The sequence below is a fragment of the Grampus griseus genome (genome assembly GCF_964374135.1).
Source record: "Grampus griseus genome assembly, chromosome: 15".
NCBI classification, from domain to species: Eukaryota; Metazoa; Chordata; class Mammalia; order Artiodactyla; family Delphinidae; genus Grampus; species Grampus griseus.
In genome coordinates, this window is record NC_139009.1 from 18,230,989 (window position 1) to 18,257,554 (window position 26,566).

At 45.7% G+C, this 26,566-nt stretch overlaps 1 protein-coding gene and 1 pseudogene across 3 annotated transcripts in view; both read right to left on the minus strand.

Moving 5' to 3' along the window:
* Window positions 1-1,899: 1,899 nt before the first annotated feature.
* ITSN2 (intersectin 2) overlaps window positions 1,900-26,566 on the minus strand; it is a 158,887-nt gene continuing 134,220 nt past the window's right edge. For both annotated transcript variants that reach the window (XM_082671863.1, XM_082671862.1), the window contains 11 exons: window positions 23,775-23,896; window positions 20,945-21,051; window positions 19,489-19,672; window positions 9,960-10,058; window positions 8,159-8,326; window positions 7,540-7,755; window positions 6,835-6,956; window positions 6,015-6,097; window positions 3,328-3,411; window positions 2,711-2,884; window positions 1,900-2,194 (listed from right to left, as the gene is read on the minus strand). In XM_082671863.1, the coding sequence (XP_082527989.1) occupies window positions 2,037-2,194; window positions 2,711-2,884; window positions 3,328-3,411; window positions 6,015-6,097; window positions 6,835-6,956; window positions 7,540-7,755; window positions 8,159-8,326; window positions 9,960-10,058; window positions 19,489-19,672; window positions 20,945-21,051; window positions 23,775-23,896 (1,517 nt within the window). In that variant the 3' untranslated portion in view covers window positions 1,900-2,036. The remainder of the gene's footprint in view (window positions 2,195-2,710; window positions 2,885-3,327; window positions 3,412-6,014; window positions 6,098-6,834; window positions 6,957-7,539; window positions 7,756-8,158; window positions 8,327-9,959; window positions 10,059-19,488; window positions 19,673-20,944; window positions 21,052-23,774; window positions 23,897-26,566) is intronic.
* LOC309834040 (importin subunit alpha-1-like) lies at window positions 13,578-15,164 on the minus strand (annotated as a pseudogene). The gene has a single exon. The product of its transcript is annotated as an importin subunit alpha-1-like (transcript).

Below are 26,566 nucleotides of genomic sequence, written 5' to 3' on the forward strand. Positions count from 1 at the left end.
TGTGACTTCTTAAGGAGCAGTGCCATGTTCCTCCATCAAAGGGGGTGACTGGAGTTGCTGGAAGTACTGCCATTAACTATCCTCTGTAACTTCATAGTTGTCTGACTCACCTCTTGCAGGCTCCTCTGTCCTGAGTCCCACAAGAATGCTAACATATCTAGACATGGAGACATGGCACTAGCCACAGTTCATCCCAGTGAGGAAGTCCCACAGTCCCAGGAAAGGATTATCCTATAGCTATGGTCACAGGTAACCCCAGGACTGGTTTTAAGCCTGCCTGACATCAGTGGCAGCTGTATGCTTTGAAAGTCAGCTGGTCAGAGGCAGACTTGTGAACATTAGCCCACACCTGCCTCCATAACCAACACAGCTCGAGTCTCAGAACCCTGTAGAAGATCAGCAGTTTGCTTTGCTCAGTGCGGCTGAGCCTGAGCAGCCAGACTTTCCCTAAATTGAGCAACATTCTTAATTGTCTGGGTTCAGATATTGAGCGTCTCTTCCTTTGACACTGGGGCGTATTCCTTTTAGGTCTGTGTTTTAGCCCATCAGTGCCCAGGATCAATACCTGGAATGATGGATTTTTTTTCCTTGAATATTCTGAATTGTTTTCCAGTTTTTCTTTGTCCAGTGATTATGTTTAGGCAGAAACAGGGGCTATGGTGTGGGGACATTTGAATCCTTCCTTATAGCTGCTAGAGAACACCTGCTCCCTGAGAAATCAGGGCTTCTGTAGCCTGTGTGATTCCTTCCAAAAGGCAGATCTTTTCCCAGTTGTACTCATTAACCCAGGGATTTAGTGTGTAAGAAAGACCTTATTTTTATCAGTGTTCAAGACAGAGTTCACATTTCAAAATCCAGAGGCTGAGTAAACAGCTCTGACAGGTGTGGATGTGTCTCTGACAGCATGGGGGCAGGGGGAGGGAGACAGGTGCTTCTGGAGCTGGAGGGGCTGAGGGACCTGCTGATGATTTTTAATACTTGTGCATTTTCTTCATGGCTAAGTTACCCCTGAGGGTTTACTCAGCTAGGCAAACAGAGGCACTCAAAAGGGAACGCTCTAGCTCCCACAGAGATCATCCATTCTAGCCATCAAAGAAACCAAGCCCCAGAAACAGTAGGTAAAGTGACCAGAGTCACAGAGCAAGTCAATGGCAGTCAAGACGAGGCTCTGGGGTCTCCTGACTGACTACTCCCCCGCCACATTCTGTCCTGATTCATTACAAGCAGCCCCTGAAATTACCTTTTAAAAGCCTTTCACATAGAAAGTAAATCAGTCAGGCTTTGAAGTTACATTCATAAACTTATATTTTTATTCTCTTTCTGTACATATTGGCAATGATAAAGCTTAAAGATGCATGTCCTATGACATATGCAAAAACAAGGAATTTACATAAATAATTTATACTTCAGAAAATTAACGTTGAAAAATATTTTCTGCATCATTAGAGTTCACAGTATTTAAAGTAAATCAAGCTTTCCCCCTTAGATTTCAAACTATATTGTCTCAGCAGAGAATGATAAAATCTAATCAGGAATAAAATGATCAAGTTTCTGTTTTTATTCAGTGCACAAGTGGACACTATTTCCGTAATCAGGCTGTTCCCACGCTGAGGCTGCATTTCTTCCCAGTCCTTCACCTCCTGAGTGGCTGTGACCCAGCGGAGGTCACGTGGTGTGAAATGGTTACAGCGTCACCCAAACCACCCACAGTGGACACATTCAACCAAGTGGTAACGTCTGGTGGTCTGATGCCTCATTTCCACATAATACTTTTTATAGCCCTGAAAATGGAAATCCTGGCATCTAAACACAGCCGAACATGTTAACACTAATACAAGGCACTGTGCTATGGGGTTTGGTTTATTTATAGGGAAGGTCATGTTTGCATAGATTGCTAGCGATTTAGTGTGCGATAAAATAGAGGCCCCAGCATGCGTGGCCTTGTGATGGATGAAGCGGCGCGACGCTCCGCCAGCTCAGGGGCAGCACCGGCTATCTTCTCCAGCCCCAGCCTAGTGGGCAGATCCCTAAGGCCCCTACAGGAGAGTTTTTTGCTCAAAAAGCTGCAGGTCAAAGCGCACCCAGACCTCCCCAGTGGGGACCTCATGCAGCAGCAGTCGGCGGGTTGTAGGGCCTTTGCTTTCCTGTTCTGTTCGAATTTTTGCCACTGGAACTTCAGTGCGACCCAGGAAATCTGGTGAATAGACAAGTGAGAGTCAAAAGTCTTCTTTAAAAAACTGTTAAAAAACTATCACAGAAGGAGTCTCTGAAACAGGATTCATAAAACTTTCAAATTCAAAACAAGTAACTTCTTTTGGTTAATGGCCGTTGGATACTGTGAATGGATGGATGTATGCAGAACAAGGGATTTGTGTGAGGGAAACTCAAACTGCTGGGAATCCAAGCCTCTTTGGTCAGGGAATGGCTCACCCATTCAGTAGGTGCCAGGAGCACAGCGTTTCCATTAGGTAAGCAGGGGTGACTGACTGGGGTCAAAGACCTGAAACATACCTGAGGCCACCCCCCCCTTTCCCCTGAGAAGGTATCCCACCTGCAGCCACTGAGAGCTGCTGAGGACCATGGCCTGTGTCACTGCCCTTAGGTGTCTTGGGGTAAAAACAAGGCTGAGCACCCGGCTTCCAGACCCCAGATCCTAGAGTATGGGGGAAACTTCATATCCCCGCCCCCACCCCCCGGAGTTATACTTTACCATCTGGTGAAAACTGGTCTCTGTCGAACATGGTAAGACACAGCACATCCTGATAAAGATCCTTAATAAAGAACTGGCAGTTAAAATTCCACTTGGGATTTAGTGTGTCCTGAAGGGTTCTGGTGGTGTAGCTCTGGGAGCCCATGCTGATTTCACAGTATGGATTGCTCTTTCCTGAACAAAAACAAACCAGTATACATGTGGCATGTGACAAGAGGGCCTTCTTCGAGCAGAAGCAGGATCTACACAGATGTTTCTCTATAGACCATGGCCGCAGGGGTCACTGCCTGAGGGTCTGCATCTGCCTTGTGGTCTCTGTTCCCAGTGCTGACAGCATCATAAACCTGGGGAGGGACTGTGGGCGCGAATGCCAGGGCTGCTCCCCATGAGCATGTGTCAGTGCAGCTTGCTTCCTGCCTTCTCTACTCAGAAGCACTGAGGAAGGAGGCATCGGTATTTATTGGGAAACTAGAGTGATAATAATTTTGGTCCAATAACCATTTTAGTGGCACTGGAAATACTGACTTTTAAAAAGTGTCCCGTTATTCAATGTTCAGAAGAGTTATCAGCAAAGAGCAGGGTAGTTACCACACCAGTTGAATGAAAGAAGCATTTACCATTTGGTTTACAGGCTTTTAGTTCTGTAGCTTCAATGACATGCACCATCAGACGCCCGATGCCTGAAGACTTTTGAGAGCGAGCTACAAAAGAGGAAGAGTAGTGATGTTAATTTCTTCTCTGAGAATGCAGACAGCAGAGTGATGATGCTAAGCTGTAGATAGTCTTGTCTTTCTGACCAACCCCAGCACTCCCCAGCCTCACGTGCCACTGAACTGGGCCTGGCAGCATCTGGCTGCTCTGTGACTTTGCCCAGGCTGTGTCGCCTGCTAGGGTACCTCGCCACCATCTCTGCCCATCAGCATCCTACACATCCTTCAACATGCAGGTCCAATCTCACCTCCTGGATCCCTTCCCTCCTCTGTGCATCCCACAGCCTGCTGGGTGTGAACTTCTGTGTCAGTCCATCCCCTCTGTCAGGAGGGGCCATGGCAGAGCACAGACTGTTTATTCATCCTTGTGTTAACCCCTCCACTGCCTAGCAGTAGTAATAGTAATAACATCACCACACATTATATTCATTCAGCACTTAAAAGCAGCTAACATTTATTGGATACTTACTTTGTGTTAGGCACGTGATCGACTTTTACATAAGTTACAATACTTAAACTGCACATTTACAGCGCAGCTCTTTGTAACTGCCATTGTCAAATATGAGAAAACTGAGTCTTAGAAATGACCATAACGTGCTTATGTCACAGAGCTTCTAAAACGGCAAGGTCAAAAACACATCAGATACCAAAGTCCACTTTCTTTTTTTAGAATTTATTTTTAATTATTATTTTTTTTGGCTGTGCTGCGTGGCATGTGGGATCTTAGTTCCCCAACCAGGGATTGAACCCGTGCCCCCTGCAGTGCAAGTGGACTGGACCACCAGGGAAGTCCTCAAAGTCTACCTTCTTAACCACTCACCATAATTCCAATTACATGTAAACACTTTAGCTTATAAACTTTTATTTAAGACCTTATTTTAGGAGGTACTCAGAAACACTTTTAATATGGAGAGAAATGAGTTAGTGAACTCAGATTATCTTGGTAACTATAAAGTTAGTTAAGCAGGGTTTGCCCTTAGGGGTTTAAAAACTAACAATAGCTGCTTGGTGAGCTACTGACTTTTCAAAGCTCAGGGCAAGTAGAACCTTCTCTGTGAGAAGTGGCCCACCCCTCCTATGTGCCCACCCGCCCAGCAGGCACTGGCATTCAGTTCCCCTTGAAGGCAGGGCTGGGCCATATTCATTTTGTAGGCCCAGTTAAGCCTAGCACAGGGCCTGGCACAGAGTTAAGTAATAAAGGTCTAAAGAATGGAACACGTGGAAAGTGCATAACAATATGTACAGATAATGGTGTAAAGAAAAACTTCGATTTATCTTCGACCAATTAAGAGATCATTAAGAGATCATGCTTTCTGAAAAGATTCAATCATTGATTTTTCAATAACATGCCTTTAAAGTACCATTAAAATAAGATTCAATTAGCAAAAGCCAATTTACGTATACCTTTCAGGAGTATATAACAAAATAAGGGAAACCTGAATAAAAAAACATAAAGAGCTGCAACTCTTCCAGCAGCCAGGAACCTAAGTGGGAGGACTTAGGGAGGGGCCTTGTGCCAGAGACTGGTGGGAGACTGGAGGGTCTTAATAGGGCTGTGCCACCAGGAGAAGACAGGGCTATGCAAATGGGGAAGAGAACCACGGAGAGAATCTATGCGGGACTCTGCAACTGTCTAGAGATGCAGGGGGATGGGGATGGTCAGAGAGCACATTTCCAGTGTGCGCCCAAGGACAATACTACCGGCCACTGAGATTATTGGGAGGAGCTACTTCTGGAAGGAGGTTAATCCGACAGGAGTGGTGGTGCAGGTGTTTCTGGAGAGCAGGGGCTGCAGGGACAGCAGGCCAGCCGTGACCACTGAAGCTGGGGTGACACGAGGGAGGGAGGCTCAGAACTCTTGGGGTAGGGTGGGAGGAAGCAGAGCTAGGAAGGAGATGATGAAAGAAGATCTGATGGTACAAGGACCCTCAGGGGTGTCATGAGGTCCGGGGGAGGGAGGGGCCTCAATTTCCTGCTGTTGGGGAAAGCGAGCCAAGTTGTTGGGGGTGGTCACTGACGTCGTGTGAGCAAGCCATTCGCACAGATTGATGGGACAGCAAGCGGCGTGAAAGGCTCTGAGTGTAGGGTCCCGAACCCAGTGCTGGGAGGAGGCTGGCTGGACCTGGAGGAGGGGTGGGGTAGAGGCTGGGTAGGGGAGGAGCAGAGGGGAAACGGGCTGTAGAAGTGAAGTTTGATGGAGCAAAATGGACCAAGCAGAGGCAGGGCTGGTTATGCAAAGGACAGACCCCTCTTCCTGGAAACAAGAGTGAAGAGTGTGTGTGGGGAGGAGGGACAGAGACCTTGCCACAGAGAGAAGGGAGGTCCCAGGGCTCGCACTGGATGACCCCCGTCTATGTAGGGGACAGTGGGGGGGGGCTCAGGGAGGCCCCCAGGAGGTTTGAAACGGCTGTGGGAGGCCGAGCGGGCTCTACCGAGCTCGCCCGCGGCAAGTCTGGTCTTTCAGGCTGTCCCTGTTTATCCCCTCACTGCAGGAGCAGCAGCCTGTGCCCTGAAGCTGGGACCCCGCCCAGTGCCCAGGGTCCCCTGGTGGCTGGTTCCAACCCTCTCAGGCACCGCCCCCCCCCCCCCACTACCTTGATAAGCCTTCTCCCGTTTCTTCTTTTCGGTGTCGATGTACTGGTCAGATGCCGCCTTGATCTTCTGGACCCAGGCCGTCCTGGAGGAGAAGCAGAGTGCCATCGGGCAGACTTCGCACACGGCTCACAGGTCCACCAGGAGCCCCAGAGCTCTGTGCTTGCTAAGCTTGGCTTTGAGAAGTTCCCAATCATAGACTTCACAGTAATTCAACTGAAGGACTTGTTTGCTAATTGAGGATCAAGCTGAGAATTTCTAGAAAGTTCTTGACGGCACCAAGCACTTGTCAGGTGCTGGGCGCACAGAGATGGAAGATGCAATGGCAGCTCAGCACGACAAATGACAGGTTCTATTGCAGAGAGCTGTGCACGCAGCGGAGGAGGAGCTACACCCAGAGGACAGGACGCGTAGCTGGCCAGGCAGGGAGGGAAGAAGGCACCCATGCAGAGGGCAGTGGGGGAGGGCAGTGGGGGAGGGCAGACAATCCGGCGGGAGTGCAGGGATGGGACTGAGACCCAGAGGCACGGGACAGCCTCAGAGAGCAGGCGAAGGAGCACAGACTGTCCCTGAGGGATTGCAGTAGGAAGTGAGGTGTTGGCTCTCCCACTTCGGAAGATCCCGAGGAGAGGCTGGAAGCAGGAAAGTGTGTTAGAGGCGTTTGCGGTAACCTGGCACGTCTAAACCAAGGCCTGCCAGTGGGACTGTGGTGGAGGAGGAATTAGTAGGGCGTGAGCACAGGCTGGAGGTGGGTTTATGGCGGAGGGAGAGGTCAGGCTTTCTCCTAGGCCTCAAGGCAGGTCCCACGTGGTTAGGACTGACCTCTCATTAATGTTGTCTGTTCGGAGGGTGTAGACCCGGTCAATGTGAGAAATGTGGAAGACAGGCTCATCGCTGGAAGGGTCTGTGGGCAGTTTCACCAAGGCTTCATTCAGGAAAATGGGCTGAAAGAATTAGGGCCAAAACACAGGCTGTGAAATGGGTCAGAACACTCCACCCTCCTACGTCCAGAATTGTCTGTTCTGAAGAGCCTTGTTGAGAAGTAGAGGGGTCTAGCTTCCAGAGTCCTTTACTTAGGAGAAAAGAAACTGCCTCTGTGTCATGAAAGTAAATATCTAGGGTAGATCAGATGTTACTAAAGTGGGGACAGGAGCACCGAGTGTCTTTGACAGCTCACGTGACAGGGTCTCTCCTCCAGGCACTGACACTTGACCCTTCCCGTCAGCCTTGGTTTTACGGAGAGACCCGATGCTGAATGTGGACGGAGGTGGGATCACACATCGTGTTTGCTGCGAAGGAAGCTGGAATCCATAGCTGGAATCCAGCTGGTGGCTGTCAGAGGGCAGTGAAGGCCCAGCCACACTAGGCTTCTTCCCTGGGAAGTGACAAAGGAAGCGTGAGCCGTCTGGAGGCAGGTGGAGAGAGTCCCATGAGGACAGGAAAGGCTCAGGCTGGGAAGGAGGTCCTTAAAGTAAAGGAAACACCTCGTTGTGCTCTTGATGCTACTGCCAGGAATGTGACACTTACCATTTTATACATTTTGAATTGAGCGTTGGACTTAGAGCTGAAAAGTTTCTCGGAGCCCGAGGAAACAGCAAACTGCTTGACCATGTAGGTGAGAAGCAGGAAGTCATTGAAGAGGAACCCGTGCAGCTCCTTGTTGCTCTTGGTCTTGTACAGCTTTCCGCTGTGCAGGAGCTTGCGGGGTCCCAGGCAGTTGGTGAGGGAGTTGAAAACAAGTTGCTTAAAGAGAAAGAAACTGTCACTTTGTAACTCCCAGCACCCCTGGCGAGGCCAGCGCCCTGGACCTGAGGGAGGTGCGGTAGACCTTCTAGGTGGGAGTGTGGCTGTAATCATTCACTTTTGCACAGAAGATCCTTACATTTATTTCTCTTCAAAGTTCAAACTGGCATAGTGAAAATAATTACTTACAAAACCACAGAATACTGATTCTCCCGGCTGAATTCAAAGAACTCAAAACATCTCTCTTTATGAGAAAGGAAGATGACAACCCAAGAATGGGCAGGAGGGTGAGTCTGCATGGGCTGAGCTGAGGCACACACTGTCTACACTAGGGGAAGGCACGAACCTGGCTCCCCACCCAGAGCCTGCCTGGCGGCACCCAGCTCAGCCCCACAGGCCTCACCTCCGCGAGACCTTCACACTGCACGTGAGTCTGGATCCACTCCAGTCGGTCTGAATTTTCCTTCTCCCGAACTCCTTCATTAACTTGCGAGCAGAGCTCCTCTGCCCGCTCGAGGGCCAGCTTCAGAGAGGAGTGGTCTACGTGATTTTCTGGGGTGTTCTCCAGAATCTGGAAGAGAGGGGGCTGTGTCATGTGGGATGTCTTACGTCTTCCACCTGCCCTGCCATCCGGGTGCTGGGCGCTGGAAATACAATAGTGGGCAAGACAGTCATTTACCCTTGAGAGGCTCAGGGCCCCCGAGTACTCGGGGAGACAGGTGACTCAGTGACAAGAGGGTGGGCCAAGCGCTACATGGACCAAGTGCCCTGTGGGTCTCTGGTGGCCCTCTAGCTGGGTCTGGGGATAGGCTGTATGTGTAAGGGTGCGTCCCTACTTCCCCCAGTAACAAGCCATGTGCCTTTAGGGTGAACCCTCCAGTATAAACTGCCTGCGCCTTTGGTAAGTATGTTAACTTGCTGAATAGCAACATTTCATTATATTTTGGGGGTCACTGATCCTTCTGAGAAATCTGCTGAAAGCAATGAATCCCCTGCCACGGAAAAAACACAATAAAACCATGTTGTCAGCATGTAGGAAAATGCATTCATTTCACTGAGAAGTGACTTCACGCTAATGTTCCAAAGGTAAAGGGATAGAGAATGCAAATTTGTGTGGTCCCTCTGGAAATTAGCGGGCCCATCAGTAGACGACTCCTGTGCTTCATTTATAGTTCCAAGATATGAAAAAGCTCTGGAAGCCTAAAGCTGTTTTCATTACTCATTTAGTGGCAAAACTTGACCTAAACTGAAGAGATGAACTTTTTATGTCTACTTATAGTGATTATTCATGAATTTCTCTGTAGGACTATTAATGTGTTGCTTATCGGTGCTGCCCAGGCTTGTTGGGGTGTCATGTAATATACAGCATTTGAATTACATTCTGAATTCTGAAACACATCTGGCCCCAAATATTTCAGGTAAGGGACTGTGGATTAATGTATATTAACGGGTCCATTTGGTATCAGAACTGTGACATTAATTCTGTAACATAAGGTCTATATTGAGTTAACATGGCTTACAAACCAGAGATCAAGGCATAATAAAAGCAACAGTCTTATATTATTTCTACTGTTTTTCTTTGTAAGATGATTAAAATTACCTCAATGATTACCTGTGGAATAATCCTTTGAAAGTCTGCCTTCTCCTTAGAAGGCGTATCAGCTCGAGAGGCCAACATTGTTTGTGTCAAAAAGATGAATGGAATTTTAGAGGGACTGTGTAGTCAGCCAGCTGAGGTAGGATACAGCCAGGGGACGATGATGAGCTGTCTAGGACACTGAGTTGGAGACTGCTGGGACGTCTCGGTTACACATTCAGTTGGTAGATGAATTCAGATCTCAGCTGGAAGACTGGACCCCAAGGTCATACTAACTGTGGACTCTTTCCACAGCTGGAGACCTAGAGGGCGTTGCCCTGCCTAGACAAAATACACTCATGACCCCGAGAGGCCAGGGAGCTTCCTGGGAAGGGGGAGGACAGGTAACCCAAATGACCATGGATACCTCTTTTATTTGCCCACTTCAAGGATTTATCCTTTCAGACTGCATGTGTGTCCATGGGCGTGTGCGCGCACACACACACACGGTGCCTGGTCCACCAGACAGTATAGTCGGACCACGTGGTGGGTGGCTGGTGTATCTGGAGGCTCCCTATCAGCCTCTGTGAACCTCAAAGGGTCCTGCTTCTCCCAGCTGGGCACTTACACTTCTGATGAGGAGGGGGTAGCGGGTGATCCTCTGCATGGGCTTCAGCAGGAAGCTGGAAAGGGGCATTCCTTTACATCGAGGGTCAGATGCCAGCCTCTGCAAAATAATTGAGAGGCTTGTGAGGAAATCATAGCCTGAGGAAAACAAGGAAACATTGGCTATTCTCCTGACTTTGACCACCTTTTAGATTTCTAACTTCTTTTAAAAACTCAGGATCCAAAATGATACGTATCAGGTTAACAGCAGGAATATCCCACTTCATGCGCCAAAGCCAGTGGATGCTTTCAGTTCTTTCTTAGGTGCGTCTGACAGCCTGTGCGATCCCTCCCTCCCATTGCTTCCGGAACCAGACTGTCTTCCCAGCCCACTGACCCTCTCAGTCTTCCTCACTCCTTTCCTCTCCTCTGCCCAAGATCCCACACGACTGAGCCCCACAGTGTGACCAGACCAGCTGTGGAGCTCTACACTTGCCAAATTACTCTCCATCTCACCTGGATGTCCCAAAGGCACCTCAATACCTCAGCATACCCGCAAGTGAAGTCCTCGTCTTCCCTCATAAAAGCATCCTCTTCTACCCCTATTCCTATCAGAGTTGGTAGCACCATTCTTCACCCACTCACCTTCCCCCGCACATACCTAGGAGTTACCACTGATGCCAGTCTGTCTTCTAAGTAGCTCTTGATCTCCCCCATCTCTACCTGCTCATCACCCTGCTTCATTCATAACAATACATTTACTGAGCACCTGCTATGAGCCAGGCTCACAATGTCCTTTCTGCTCTTCCTTCACTTGGCTAATTCATATTCATCTCTGAAGACTCAGATTAGCCTCCTCCAGTCCAGGCTCTCCCCTTCTTCATGCCTCCCCTCCTTTTCAGTGATCCTTCTCAAGCCCCCGAGGCTTCCTTTATCATCATGCCACATCTGGACTGGGTAACACAGGTAGAGGCATCACATAGGAGGTGTCTCTATAACTCCCACCCAGACTGTTAACTCCAGGATGCCAAGGACCACATTTATTTGCTTCTACTCCTAGGACTAGTACAGGACCTAACAGAGTAGCTAGTACTCTAGTATGATCATTTTAAGGACTGAAAAATAATACATTTACTATAATTTACCTAATCATTTCCCACTATGGGATATTAAAATTACCCCCTCCTTTTGTTTTTGGATATATATATATATATGTTTCTAAGATAAGCATCTTCATGGTATTTATTTCTATATTTTGAGTCTTTTTAAAAAGTAACATTTTAGAACACAGCTTGTTAGATCTGCTTTTTAATGTAATCAACACCACGCCTTTCATTATGAGACTAAACACTTTTTATTTATTTTTGCTACTGTTACAATTGTGGTGACACTGTCATCCTATTTACATCTTATTTTTTTAATTCCTATTTTTATCACTATTTGAAAAAATTTTAAATCTTTTACTATGCTTTAGAAGGTAAATGTCCTATATTTAATTCTACTATTATTTTAAAATGTTCACATATACTCATAATTCCACATTTATGCAATTATTCTGATTAATGTTTGTTTCTGTGATCTTGGTTTCTTTCTATGTTTCTTCTAGTTCATTTCTAGGCAACACCTTGCCTCCCACCAACTGAAGGGGTCTGTCCTCAGTGCCTTATACTGAACCATTTTTACATCCCTGAGATCATCATAAGCTAAATAAATGAAATTAGCATTTATTGAATGCTTACTATGTGCTGGTCTCTGTGCTAAAGTACTTTAAAAGTATTATCTGATTATCTCCAGGTGAGAGATGAGGGGACTTAAGGCACCAAGTGTTAAGAAACTTGCCCTGGTCACACAGTGGACCATGATGGGGCTGGAATTTCAGCCCGAGCAGTCCAGTTCTGAAGGCTGTCTTGTTCTGAGCATGAAACTGTGTTGCCTCTTGGAATTGATCCTATTTGGTTATGACAGACTCTTCTTTTCATGTAATGCTTAATTTTATTCACTGTTATTTTAATTAAGATTTTAACAACTATATTTATAAAAGGTATTGGGTTATAACTTTTTTTTTCATTTTTGTAATTAAACACAAATACAAAAATGGGCCTTGGCGTTAGAGTCACTTTTGTCTTATATAATGAATTAGGTAGGCTTTCTATTTTTTTCTGGGATCTGTTAACAGTTTATATAAAATAGAATAATCTATTCCTTTATTGTTGTAAAGAATTCACCATTAAATCCATCAAGTGAAACTATCTCCTCTTTTGGGATAGGTTACTCAGTTTTTTCCCTTGTTTAATATTATCTTCAGATTTCCTTTTTTTTTTTAACATCTTTATTGGAGTATAGTTAACTTTACAATGTTGTGTTAGTTTCTGCTGTATAACAAAGTGAATCAGCTATATGTATACATATATCCCCATGTCTCCTCCCTCTTGTGTCTCCCTCCCACCCTCCCTATCCCACCCCTCTAGGTGATCACAAAGCACGGAGCTGATCTCCCTGTGCTATGCAGCTGCGTCCCACTAGCTAGCTATTTTACATTTGGTAGTGTATATATGTCCATGCCACTCTCTCACTTTGTCCCAGCTTCCCCTTCCCCTTCCCACATGCTCAAGTCCATTATCTACGTCTGTGTCTTTATTCCTGTCCTGCCCCTAGGTTTGTCAGAACCATTTTTGTTTTTTTAGATTCCATATTATGTGTTAGCATACAGTATTTGTTTTTCTGACTTACTTCACTCTGTATGACAGGCTCTAGGTCCATCCATCTCACCACAAAATAGCTCAATTTCATTTTTTTTTTTTTTTTTTTTTTTGCGGTACACGGGCCTCTTACTGTTGTGGCCTCTCCCGCTGCGGAGCACAGGCTCCAGACGCGCAGGCTCAGCGGCCATGGCTCCTGGGCCTATCTGCTCCGTGGTATGTGGGATCTTCCTGGACCGGGGCACGAACCTGTGTCTCCTGCATCGGCAGGCGGACTCTCAACCACTGCGCCACCAGGGAAGCCCCTTTTTCATTTCTAATTCTGTTGATTTGAGTCTTCTCCCTTTTTTTCTTGATGAGTCTGGTTAATGGTTTATCAATTGTGTTTATCTTCCCAAAGAACCAGCTTTTAGTTTTATTGATCTTTGCTACTGCTTCCTTCATTTCTTTTTCATTGATTTCTGATCTGAGCTTTATGATTTCTTTCCTTCTGCTAACTTCGGGTTTTTTTTTGTTGTTCTTCTTAGGTGTAAGGTTAGGTTGTTCATTTGAGATTTTTCTTTTTTCTTGAGGTAGGATTGTATTGCTATAAACTTCCCTCTTAGAACTGCTTTTGCTGCATCCCATAGGTTTTGGGTCATCGAGTTTTCACTGTCATTTGTTTCTAGGTAATTTTTTTTTGAAGTAAAGAAAAGGGTGGAATTTAATCTTTATTTACAGGACACTGCAAGATATGAAATCCCACATAGAAATAAGAAACCCATTGAAAGGAGAAGCTTCATACAGTATGTACAGTTTGGAACTGTTCAAGCATAGTTTCTTTGTAAAAAGTGCTACAATAACAAACCACACGTAAAAAGAGTTCTTAGTAGAGAAACAGTAAGAGAAACTTCTACCAAACATAGTACACAACAAACAACTTTATGCCTCAGAGGTACAATCTAAAAGCTGAAGGTCCCAGCAGTGCCATCCTGAACTTGGAATGTATACCCTTCAGAGGTAGTTTCTGGCACAATTTTGATCTTCCTCTTCTTCCACAGAGAAATACTTCTCAATCAAATTTAATGAAGCTTTGTACACAGACTCATTTTCATGGTTTTGTAGAGCTTCAATTTTGTCCAAACCTCCACATTCTTCAATCATTATATTAAGTTTCTCAGTTTCACCTAGTTTCTCAGCAGCCTGAAAGATATTTGAAATGGCATCCAGGATAACCAGAATAATTCTGTTGCCTTTTGCAGTTAGGAGGTTCATCAATGGTTCTATTATGCCACAATGAACAAGGTATACGATCTGCTCAACTGTTCCGCCACTTGTATAGTTGGTCACAGCCCATACAGCTTCCTTTTGTGTCTTAAAGTCTGCCTTAGAAAGAATGCCAACAAGGAATGGGACTAATCCATGATTTACAACTCGTTATATCTTGTCCTGGCAGCCAGCCGTGATGTTTGATATTGTCCACATAGCTTCCTTCTGAATATTAGTTTTGGAGTTTGTTAGCAGGCTGGGAAAGATGGCAAGTGCTCCTGCATCCATTACAACCTGAGTCTGTTCATCTGTCCCAGTGACAATATTCCCTATGGCTCTTAGCGTGGGAATCACAACTGGCAATTCAGTAGCTCCTAAAAGCTTCACAAGTGGGGGTACAACCCCAGTTTTCACAACCATTTCAATCCATTCATTTGGACCATTGGTAAAGTAGGAAATAGCCCAGCAGGTATCAGCTAAAACTTCTGGATCATCGTGATGCAGGAGATGAACTAAAGTAGGAAGAATCTGCTCAACAGCATCTAAGGGGGTGTGCAGGATTCTTGTTGTGACAAAGATTTGAAAGTGTCCAGGTAAGATTATGTAAGTAACCACATGCTAAAAATGACGTATCAGGAACCGCTGAAAGTGCCAACAGTGGGTCAACTGCACCGTACTTGATAACCAAGTCTCGGAAAACTGAGCCATCACCTGCAATGTTTCCTAGAGCCCATACAGCTTGTTCACTGAAGTAAGCATGGGGAGATGCCAACAGAGAAATGAATGCTGGGATAGCACCTCCATCTACCACAGCCTTGGTCTGTTCTGATGTCCTGGAAGCAGTGTTAGTGAGGCCCAAGCAGATTCAAACTGAATGGGACTGCAATCAGTTCTGCCCAAGGAGGACACAATTTTGGAATCAAACCAGCCCAGATTATGCTGTCTGTGGGGGGCTGTTTTTCCCTAGAAAGCAGTTTCCTAGCAGCTTGAGTAGCTTGGAGCTGGCTTTCCAAATTGTTGCTATTTATGCCTTTGACAATGTCATCAACAGACCAATTTACAGTGCCCTGTTTGTTGTGGTTTTCCTGCAGTGGAGAAGCAGCATCATCTGGAAAAGAGCTGACGTTTCTCCTTTTCAGCATCGGGTCATACTTCTTAGCTTTCTGGAACTCCACATTAACCTCTATTCAGTGCTGCCTCATTTCTGTACTGTCTTTCCCCTTGTTCTTGAATCTGTTAAGGCGGGCAGCTGGTGAATTAGAATTCTCATTTGTGGACATGGTTATGAGACAAAGGGAGAAAGCTACACGGCTGGCTCAAGCTTCCACAGGAAGTGGTGCGGGGCACACAGGTTGCGGATCAGCTGCCCTCAAAATGTCCACCATGGTCAGCCTGAGGACGGTGTTTCTAGGTAGTTTTTGATTTCTTCAGTGATCTCTTGGTTATTTAGTAGCGTATTGTTTAGCCTCCATGTATTTGTATTTTTTACAGTTTTTTTTTTCCTGTAATTGATATCTAGTCTCATAGCGTTGTGGTTGGAAAAGATACTTGACAATTTCAATTTTCTTAAATTTACCAAGGCTTGATTTGTGACCCAAGATATGATCTATCCTGGAGAATGTTCCATGAGCACTTGAGAAGAAAGTGTATTCTGTTGTTTTTGGAGGGAATGTCCTATAAATATCAATTGAGTCCATCTTGTCTAATGTGTCATTTAAAGTTTGTGTTTCCTTATTTATTTTCATTTTGGATGATCTGATCTGTCCATTGGTGAAAGTGGGGTGTTAAATCCCCTACTATTATTGTGTTACTGTCAATTTCCCCTTTTATGGCTTTTAGCATTTGCCTTATGTATTGAGGTGCTCCTATGTTGGGTGCATAAATATGTACAATTGTATCTTCTTCTTGGATTGATCCCTTGATCATTATGTAGTGTCCTTCTTTGTCTCTTGTAATAGTTTTTATTTTAAAGTCTATTTTATCTGATATGAGAACTGCTACTCCAGATTTCTTTTGATTTCCATTTGCATGGAATATCTTTTTCCATCCCAGACTTTCAGTCTGTATGCATCCCTAGGTCTGAAGTGGGTCTCTTGTAGACAGCATATATATGGGTCTTGTTTTTGTATCCATTCGGCCAGTCTACGTCTTTTGGTTGGAGCATTTAATCCATTTACATTTAACATCATTATCGATATGTATGTTCCTATTACCATTTTCTTAATTGTTTTGGGTTTGTTTTTGTAGGTCTTTTCCTTCTCTTGTGTTTCCTGCCTAGAGAAGTTCCTTTAGCATTTGTTGTAAATCTGGTTTGGTGGTGCTGAATTCTCTTAACTTTTGCTTGTCTGTAAAGGTTTTAATTTCTCCGTCGAATCTGAATGAGATCCCTACTGGATAGAGTAATCTTGGTTGTAGGTTTTTCCCTTTCATCACTTTAAATATGTCCTGTTGCTCCCTTCTGGCTTGCAGAGTTTCTGATGAAAGATCAGCTGTTAACCTTATGGGGATTCCCTTGTTTGTTATTTGTTGCTTTTCCCTTGCTGCTTTTAATATTTTTTCTTTGTATTTAAGTTTTGATAGTTTGATTAATATGTGTCTTGGCATGTTTCTCCTTGGATTTATCCTGTATGGGACTCTGCACTTCCCGGACTTGACTATTTCCTTTCCCATGTTAGGGAAGTTTTCAAGGGAAGTTTTCAACCATAATCTCTTCAAATATTTTCTCAGACCCTTTTTTTTTCTCTTCTTCTTCTGGGACCCCGATAATTTGAATGTTGGTGCGTTTAATGTTGTCCCAGAGGTCTCTGAGACTGTCCTCAATTCTTTTCATTCTTTTTTCTTTATTCTGCTCTGTGGTAGTTATTTCCACTATTTTATCTTCCAGGTCCCTTATCCGTTCTATAGCCTCAGTTATTCAGCTACTGATTCCTTCTAGAGAATTTTTAATTTCACTTATTGTATTGTTCATCATTGTTTGTTTGCTCTTTAGTTCTCCTAGGTCCTTGTTAAACGTTTCTTGTATCTTCTCTGTTTCCAAGATTTTGGACCATCTTTACTATCATTACTCTGAATTCTTTTTCAGGTAGACTTCCTATTTCCTCTTCATTTGTTTCGTCTGGTGGACTTTTACTTTGCTCCTTCGTCTGCTGCATATTTCTCTGTCTTCTCATTTTGCTTAACTTGCTGTGTTTGGGGTCTCCTTTTCACAGGCTGCAGGTTCGTTGTTCCTGTTGTTTTTGGTGTCTGCCCCCAGTGGGTGAGGTTGGGTCAGTGGCTTGTGTAGGCTTCCTGATGGAGGGGACTGGTGCCTGTGTTCTGGTGGGTGGGGCTGAATCTTGTCTTTCTGGTGGATGGGGCTGCATGTGGCAGTGTGTTTTGCGGTGTCTGTGAACTTAGAATGATTTTAGGCAGCCTCTCTGCTAATGGGTGGGGCTGTGTTCCTGTCTTGCTAGTTGTTTGGCATGAAGCATCCAGCACTGGAGCTTGCTGGCTGTTAAGTGGAGCTGGGTCTTAGTGTTGAGACGAAGATCTCTGGGAGAGCTCTCACCAATTGATATTACATGGGGCTGAGAGGTCTTTGGTGGTACAATGTCCTGAACTCAGCTCTCCCACCTTGGAGGCTCAGGCCTGACACCAGGCCAGAGCACCAAGACCCTGTCAGCCACACGGGATGTAAATTAACTGAGTGTGTACTACATCTTCTACCAAAACTGCCATTTCATGAAGAGGCCTCCTAGAATCACCTAGAGAAAACCACCTATGTTTTCTTAAAGGAGTTTTTTTTTTTTTTCTTATAGGAGTTTTATGGTTTCAGGTCTATGTTCAAGTTTTTAATCTGTAAGCAAAAACATCGTACTCTGCAATTCTGCTGCAAAGCTTATAGACTTCCCTGTACTTCTTCCACTACTTGAAGTGGCAGTAGACATTGGGCTGGCTGCAGTATTATTCATCTGTGGCTTATATGGACAGGTCACTTGCTGGCTTTATTCCAGATAGCTCATCTCTGCTCTAAGAATACTTGTAGACCTGGCTGCACGTCCCGCATGGAGAATGTGCGGGTAGAGATGGTGCGGTTTTGGCGGCGGTGGCCCGGGACATGCTTGGAAAGGGGCGGGTGGGGGGCTGAGAGTGTCTAAAGGGAAAGGGTGGCTGGGCACAGACGGTGGGGGCAAGATGGCACAAGCCTGACTCTCTCTAGATGTTCTACTCTTATTGAATCAGTTTTCAAACTTTAATAGAAAACTACGTTTTATTAATGTTTTCATATTTATTAGCATATATTTTGAATTGCATACACTTTTAAGAAATAACTTTGTATCTATTCTTGTTTTTACTTGTGTTTTTTTCCCTCTTTTTCTATTAGATTTAGTGGAGTTATATTTTATCAGTTCTTTTCACTGTACTTGTTTGCAGACATATTGATATCATTTGTGCTTTTATCTTTATTACTTCCTCTATTTTCCTCTTAGAATTTTATCCTCTGCCTATATATCTTATATTTTATGCTGATTTTTCCATTCTTTTCTGATAATAAAAATATTAAAATTATGCACTTTCCCATAAAGTACTACTGTGGCTGTATAATATATCCCAATATAAAGTACTTCACAACAACAACAAAAAAAAAATGCAAAAAAACCAAGAAAACAGATTTTTCTTTCATTTCCCTCACCATTTTAACATGTTTAGTAATATTTCTATTACTGAACATCAATAAAAATGACTTATCAAAATGTGATTTTCTATTATGATATAACCGGACATATGAAGCTCATTGATGTATCACTGTAAGGTTGTTGCCGACTCATTATGTTATATACAGTGAATATACACATAGTGTACTTTCTGAGTACAGTTCTAGCATTACTTCTCCTTACCAGCTGCTTGTTTTTAATTTATGACCATGGCATCATGGAACCAATTGTTTTCTGTCTTCTCATTGGTTTCTGGAAGCGTACACTTCTTGTATATATACAGGATCACAGATGCGCTTTTTATTTATTATCCTAATTCCTGGTGTCACCATTTTCTTTCCTACTCTCATTTCCTTTTGTCCCATTTTATTCATACACTTTTTTTTTTTGGCCACACCATGCAGCTTGTGGGATCTCTGTTCCCCGATCAGGGATTGAACCCGGGCCATGGCAGTGAAAGCACCAAATCCTAACCACTGGACCACCAGGGAACTCCCCATCCACTTATTTTAAATTTTATTTTATCTTGTTGCATTTTATACGTTTAAGTAAGCTAGTTTATATTCCTTCTGGAATAAGATGGGTATAAAATAAATACAATTTACAAAATTAAGAAAGTGACATTCTGGACTTTTCTGGAGTATAAAGTAGCTGATTTATGTAAGTAGGCTTAAAAAAACACTCTGCTATTAAAGATGGGCAAAATCATGGTCCCAGTGCCAAGAAAAATCAATTCAATATGAAAGGCAACTCAAAGCAGTCAGAAAATTCTTTGCCATATCTGTGTTTCCTTTGGAAGGTGATGGAGGTGGCCTTCTCCACTGCTGAGATTCCCCACCATGCCGCCATACACCCCTGCCTCCTGGCTCAGAACAAGGCTGACCTGCCTACATTCCCAGAATGGAGTTACCTTTAAAAATTCTTTGAAGTCTGCGTGTTCATCTGTCTTCTGCTGTAAAAGAGCTGCTCCATTCAGCTGACAGCTGCAGAACCGGATGTAAGCCTGCATGTGGGACAGCTCAGCTGCCAGGATGTCCCCAATCATCTGCACGGGCATCTTCTCACCCCCAGTCTTCTTCCGTACTCGCAAGGCCCTGCAACCAACACACACTCTCACTTCCCATTTCTAACTGAATGTGCTTTGCAAATGAAGGATGAATACCTTGCGAGACTAACGGTAATGACAACCAGTGAGTTACCTAAAAAGCTCTGGCACCGTGAGGGAAAAGTCAGGAGGAGGAGGAAGCAAGGGCTTAAAGCCCTGCCCGCCCAGCCAACCTGGGTGAGCTGCTAGAAAGAAGAAGAAAATGAAGTGTGTGCACTTGGGTGTTCCTAGGTCTTTGGAATTGTTTTGGATTCAGCTTAGTATCTTAGCAAAGTTCCTTTTGAAAATTTTTTAACTTGTTTTCAGTTGAACCAAGAAGAAAGAAATTTCCACCCTCTGTAAGGGAAAAAAGGGAGCAGGAGCCCACAGAGGCCACGTGTGGAGGTGGCATCGTTCCCAGAAAGCTGCTGAGCCCCAAGGAGGGCAGAGAGGCAGCAAGCGCTGGGACTGCTCATGCCTGCCCACAGGAGCCTGTCCTCACAGGCGTAAGGGACAGAAAATCACCACAGGCCACGGAATTTCACACTGGACTTAGGAGAGTGCCAGACCAGCCAGTTATGTCTAGGCCATGAGCTGCAGCTTCTCTCCTGACTCTATCTGATGCAGAGTCAAGTATATTTTGGAACCATATGTTGATATATTGTTTGTTTAATGATTTAATTTTTCCTTTGCTTAATCAAATATTTTCTTTGTTATATTTCTTTACTTCAATAATTATGCATTTCAGAGTTAGAGAGCATTTCATAAAATGATGATAAAATTAAAAGCCTGAGGGAGGGACTTCCCTGGTGGTGACGTGGTTAAGAATCCACCTGCCAATGCAGGGGACATGGGTTTGAGCCCTGGTCTGGGAAGATCCCACATGCCACGGAGCAACTAAGCCCACGCGCCACAACTACTGAGCCTGTGCTCTAGAGCCCGCGAGCCACAACTATTAAGCCCGTGCACCGCAACTACTGAAGCCCGCGCTCCTAGAGCCCAGGCTCTGCAGCAGGAGAAGCCACTGCCATGAGAAGCCCGTGCACCGCAATGAAGAGCAGCCCCTGCTCACCGCAACTAGAGAAAGCCCGTGCGCAGCAACCAAGACCCAACGCAGCCAAAAATAAAATAAATAAATTTATATTTTTAAAAAAAAGCCCGAGGGAATAGAAAACAGTGAAAGTTCTTTGCTAAGCAGCCCTGGCTGCAGAGAGTTAGGTATGAGTCTCAGCCCTGGGGCTGGGGGCGTCTGCTGCAACGACAGGTGATGCCCACGACTCACTTCAGCAGCTTCGTGTTCGACATGATGAGCTCCTTCCAGTTAACAAAGATCAAGGCCGTTTCTCCTTCAGTGAGAAAACCTGGTTCTGCCATTCGTTTCTGAAAAACCTAAATTCAGAACACAAGGGAAAGAAGTCAGCTGAAGTGCAGTACACAGGCTGTGTGGTCTAAATAACACATTATCTTCGGGCTTCCCTGGTGGCGCAGTGGTTGAGAGTCCGCCTGCCGATGCAGGGGACACGGGTTCGTGCCCCGGTTCGGGAGGATCCCACACGCCGCGGAGCGGCTGGGCCCGTGAGCCATGGCCGCTGAGCCTGTGCGTCCGGAGCCTGTGCTCCGCAACAGGAGAGGCCACAGCAGTGAGAGGCCCGCGTACCGCAAAAAACAAAACAAAACATTATCTTCATACACTAAACTAGGAAGATCATGGCACTTTTAAATAAACATATTGGGACTGTTAAATTTTAAGTTGCAAAATTTCCCTACTTTTTGCTATTTTGTCTCCTATCAGGGCTGATTTTAAGGACGGAATCCAGCAGTCTCATCAAGAAGAGGAGATTCTCATACCTACCTCCTCAGGGTGTTACACAGGTTAAATAAACCATGGGCATAAAGCACCCACACACTGGAAGAGCCTGCAGAACTGAGGGAGCATGACCGTTGTCAGGCTGAGCACCTCAGGGGTCTGGAAGCAGTTTGTGAGAAGTGCACCAGAAGAAAGAGTGATGCCTTATCCTATCCTCAAGACTGGCCACCAAGCACATGTGGATTTCAGGGGTTAAATGATAACACTTTGGTAATCCGTAGCACTTAAGGTTTCACAAAGTTCTGATATTCACATACATGCATATGCTTGTGTGTGCGTACATGCACACGTGTGTGTGTGGGTTTCTCAATTAACTTCATAGATGATGTAGGTCATGCTGAGTCAGGTATTATTATTCCCAATTGACCCACGAAGAAATAAAAGCTGAGAGAGTAATTTGCTCAAGGTCACAAAGCTAGAACGTGGAGGAGCCAGAACTAAAACAACTTTTTGATTCTAAGTTCAAGTTTCCACTAAACAACTAGGGAATGACTTTAAAAGCCTTAAGGAAATGGTGAAGTCATCTGAGACAACTCTTCTCACGTGAAATCTCTCCAAAATACACATGACATTACCCTCCATTGAAACTGTTCTAAATTAATGTTTACTTACTGCACTGAATTGAACCTGGATTCAGAGAACTCAGATAAAAGTGCTATGAACTAACGTCTCTAAACCTCTACGGTTCCAGAATCAGACTGAAGATGTCTGGACACCCCTGTGAGAGAGAGCCCTGGAAACAAGGTCGACCTGCTCTGAGGCTGCTCCTGGAGGACAGCGAAAGCGTCTGATGTCGGTTCTTTCACTCGCTGATTAATTTAGGTTACTGTTTATTCGTTCTATCTGCCTGCTTTGTGCCAGCCTCAGTGAGGTAAGCAGAGCATGAGATGGCTGGGTCCTCTGGGGCCCTCCACGGCAACGGTAATGAGAAGCCCTTGCCTGTGGGCAGTGCTTTTTCCCCTAACCCCCTGACCCCAACATGATGCCTCACCCCTCAGAGTGTCTTGTGAGGTGCGCTGAGTGAGAATAACCAAGCCCATGTGGTTAAGAGGCTGGCCTGAGATGGGGAAAGCACCTGGCCCCCGTTCACCTTCTGTGCTAGTCAGAGCGGTTCTCCACACCCATTTACAACCACTTAGGACTGGAATCTGACTGGCAGCAGGGCTGACACTTGTAGGGGTTAATCAAAAAGATGGGCTTTTCTTACAGGCCATCCATCCTGGTGAGAGAAGTGCAGACAGACATAAACACACCTAGCCACACATAAATCCAGTCCTGTTGGGAAGGCCTGTAAAGGGCCAGGCTACGTTTGGGGTGTAGGACGAAGGACACACAGTCTCTGCCCTCAGGAGCTCACAGCCTGGGGGAAGATAGACGTTATCAACCGAGAAGTGCAAGACAGTGAACGTCTGAGAGGAGCAAGTGTGCCATGTTTGAGATCCCAGCCCGAATTCAGGGGAGAGAATGAATCGGGGAAAGGCCTTGCTCGGGCAGATGCAGGACTCAGCTTCTGCACCCTGTGTTCTCAAGGGCACGACCACGTAAACAGTGCACCTGTTGGGCCTGAGTGGGGACACCTGTTCTCTTTAAGTTTTTTTTTAAACTGGTCTCATCTGAGGGCCTTGACAAATTTTTGTGGGAACTGAAAGCCATGGAAACAAAAGCATAATAAAAGTATAAAATCTTACTTTGCTCAAACGCGAACCATTTAAAAGTGCCACTCTAACGGCCGTTGTCTGCTTCAGGGTCGCTGGCACCATTAATAGTCACAACACAGTAAATATATGAGATTTGGGAGCTATTTTACAGGACACTGTTTGGTTTTCCAAACTGACATAAAGGTTAGGTGAACACCCCCACTGCCTCACAATTCCTCTGGAAATCATTAAACTTTATGAAAGCGTCAGGTGCCAGAAGAGCGGTGCAGACATCGTCAGAGAAAAGTCTGAGACAGATACATTTGCTGGAGAGACTTCCCACCTACTCCGTGCCCTGGTCTTTCCTGACGGGGCCTCTGCCACATCTGACTGAGGCACTGAGTGCCTTTTCTCTCTCTCTTCATTCTGAATTACCTAATCTGGAGAAAGGGCCGACTTGAGATCTTCAGGGCCTCTCCAAGGGTCAGAGGAAGCATTCTGAGGGTGTGAGCACTCCCGTCACTGCCTGAGAATTCACTCGTCAAAGGTGATACCTCGCTACGAGGCCCCACCCCCTGAGCAACCGGCGGCGCCCGCGGCGCCCTCACCTCCACGACGAGCTGAAGGTCATCCACGTACCGCTCCTCAGTCTCCATCAGCTCATGGATGTAGCCCTGCCTTTTCCTCTCCACTGGCTGCATGGTGTCCAGGGTTTGGAGATCTGCACACCCTGTGGAAAAGCAGGCTAGAGTTTCAAAATATTATTTTATCTTCTTCGGAGAAAACAGACATGAACCGTCAGATACACGGGGTTTGCAAGTGTTGCCGGGAAAGAACCACGTGGCCTGCCAAAGGGCCCTGGGACGTGGGTGAACAGCGCACACCTGCGGAAGCGGGATTAACCACCGGCCACTCCAGAGCGCCAGAGCCGCAAATTAGCAACACCTGTGACTGGTTGCAACGCCTGCAATGCTCGGTATGGTCCCAATTTCTTTTCCAAATAAGTAATGACAGAATGAGGGATTTTCAGAAATGGCCTCAAAGAAACCAGCACTGTGCGGAGGGAGCCCTGTGAAGAATCTAGTCTATTCTCACCATCCTGAGACATTTTCAAAGCACTGTAACGATTAAGTGACTCAAATGCTGGAGACCAGTGTTTTCCAAACTGCAGGTCATGAGCTATTGGTGGGCCATTCTATCGATTTTTTAAAACAAAAACAAAACAAAATAAATAACTACCACGTGACAGGATCTGTCAGTATTGTACTGTGAACATTTTTAGTTAGGTATGTATTTGAGGATGTAAAATGTATTCCTTACTGTGAGCCACCGTTTAAAAAATGTTTGAGAAACACTCCTCTAGATTTCTCGAAGTTAAGTGCTCAGTTAGGAAACCTGAAGTCTCCAGGGCCCAGCAGTTCCCAGCAAGAGCACTGTCTTAACCCACTGGAACAAAGAACTGGTGGTTTGGGGTACACTGCAGCCACGGGGGCTTTGAGGGCAGCCCCCAGCCATCTCGCATGGCATCAGAGTGAGAAGTACCATAGTCACTTCGGATCAATGTACAGCCACATGGGAGCTGAGCTCACTGTCACACTGGGAAGTGACGTTAACCCAGAGTCATTCAATAAGAAGCTGAGGGCCTGCTGAAGGCCCAGTGGGAGGGGAGACGCCTCAGAAAGCCCTTCCTCAGGCAAAAGGAAAAAGCAGGTAGGTGCCCAGCAAGGGACAACAGGAGGCGGTAGCAGTGCACGTCCAAAGCGGGAGAGATGGGGAGGCAACACGAAGGTCTGGGGAGCGGAGGACACAGGAGCAGGGCCGGCCCTGCAGGGCCTCCGCAGCCCGCAGTGTTCGGACCGAGGCAGACGCCCTGCACGGGGACAAAGGCGCAGAGCCACAGAGGCGGAAAACGCCAGGATCAGACTGGCCTTTTAAGTGGGGGCTTCTCTTCGTGACTGTTTTTGATTTTTTATGTATTTTGTATAGATCTGGGCTTTCAGAGAGTCCTCACGAAGACAGACAACTGTTCTATTTTCTGCACATGCTGCCGACAGCTTTAAAAAAAATTACTCCCACAGTCAAACAAAAATTGAATAAGGCAAAAGTCACGTTTGGTGCTACCAAGATGAAATCGCAGTGCCACTCATGTTCAGACTTATCCAGCTTTTCTGGGGACTGTGTTCCGTCCTGTTCTGCCAAGGAGACCTGCAGGAATGAGCGAGAGCTAGGGATGAGCAAGGCTAACACAGGCCCCTGCCTGACCCGGCTGTGTGCAGCCAGGCGGCTGGATGCCGAGGCCGACGCCTGATGGGGAATGTTGCTGACCACGTGGCCATCCAGCTGACGCTGGTGGGGCAATCGCAGCAGTCTCTAAGGCTGCCCTAGCTCTTTGCTAGTGGTTTACAAATCTCGGTCCTTCACATTCGGCCACATCCACATAGTATCTCTACTATTATTTATGTAATATTTTTTTTCATGTTTGAGCTAAATGTCTATGAAATCATGGGTTTGATGTGATGGTTATGTTTCTTCTAATAGTAACTACCATAAACATATAACTATTAAAATAATTCGAGTCCTCCTGGGCACTATTTTGTGGGCCATTGTGTTGTGCACCACCGGGATATCACACTTTGGGAATCGATGATTGATGTTAAAACCCACAAGTATTGGCCTATCTATTCAGTATCTTGGGATAATAGGAAAAGTCTCAGGTAGTTTATCGTTTCTAAGGCTGGGACGTACACGACATTAGCTTCATCAGGATGAATGTGGGACAATCCTTGTACTCCAACCCTAGCTGACACCTCTGCATTTCATTACAATGGTTCTTAAATTTTTATTCTCCAAGTTTCCAACCTGACCCCTATCCCCACTTTCAGATGCTCTCACCTCTGACATCAGGGGAAAAAAAATAAAGGCATGATGCCCCTTCTACTTCCAGCCCCATCTTCCTGCTCACTCATCCCTGTACTTCCTTCCCGTGTCAGGGGGTGAGGGGATCCTACTTCTTCTAAAGCCAGCATCCCTAACCCGCCCCCTCCTGCAGGACACTTCCCTGCCCTTCACACTTCCATCTTCAGTCTTCACTGGTCCCTCTAGTCCATGAACATGGTTATGTGTCCCTCCTACCACAATATGTAAAACAAACAAGCACCCTTCCTGCAACCCTGCTCCCTCCACAAACACCTGTCTCTAGTCTCACTGCCAAATGTCTGACAGTAGAGGGGTCTGACACTCATTCCCCCCGCCCACAGCTCTCTCTGTCACTTCTCCAACTTAAGATACTCTGGTTTCTCTCCCACCACTCCACTGACACTGCTCTTGTGAAGGGAATGATGACCTTGAGCATCGCCAAATGCAGAGACCCCCTTGGGAGCTGGCGTCCTCCTGCACCTGC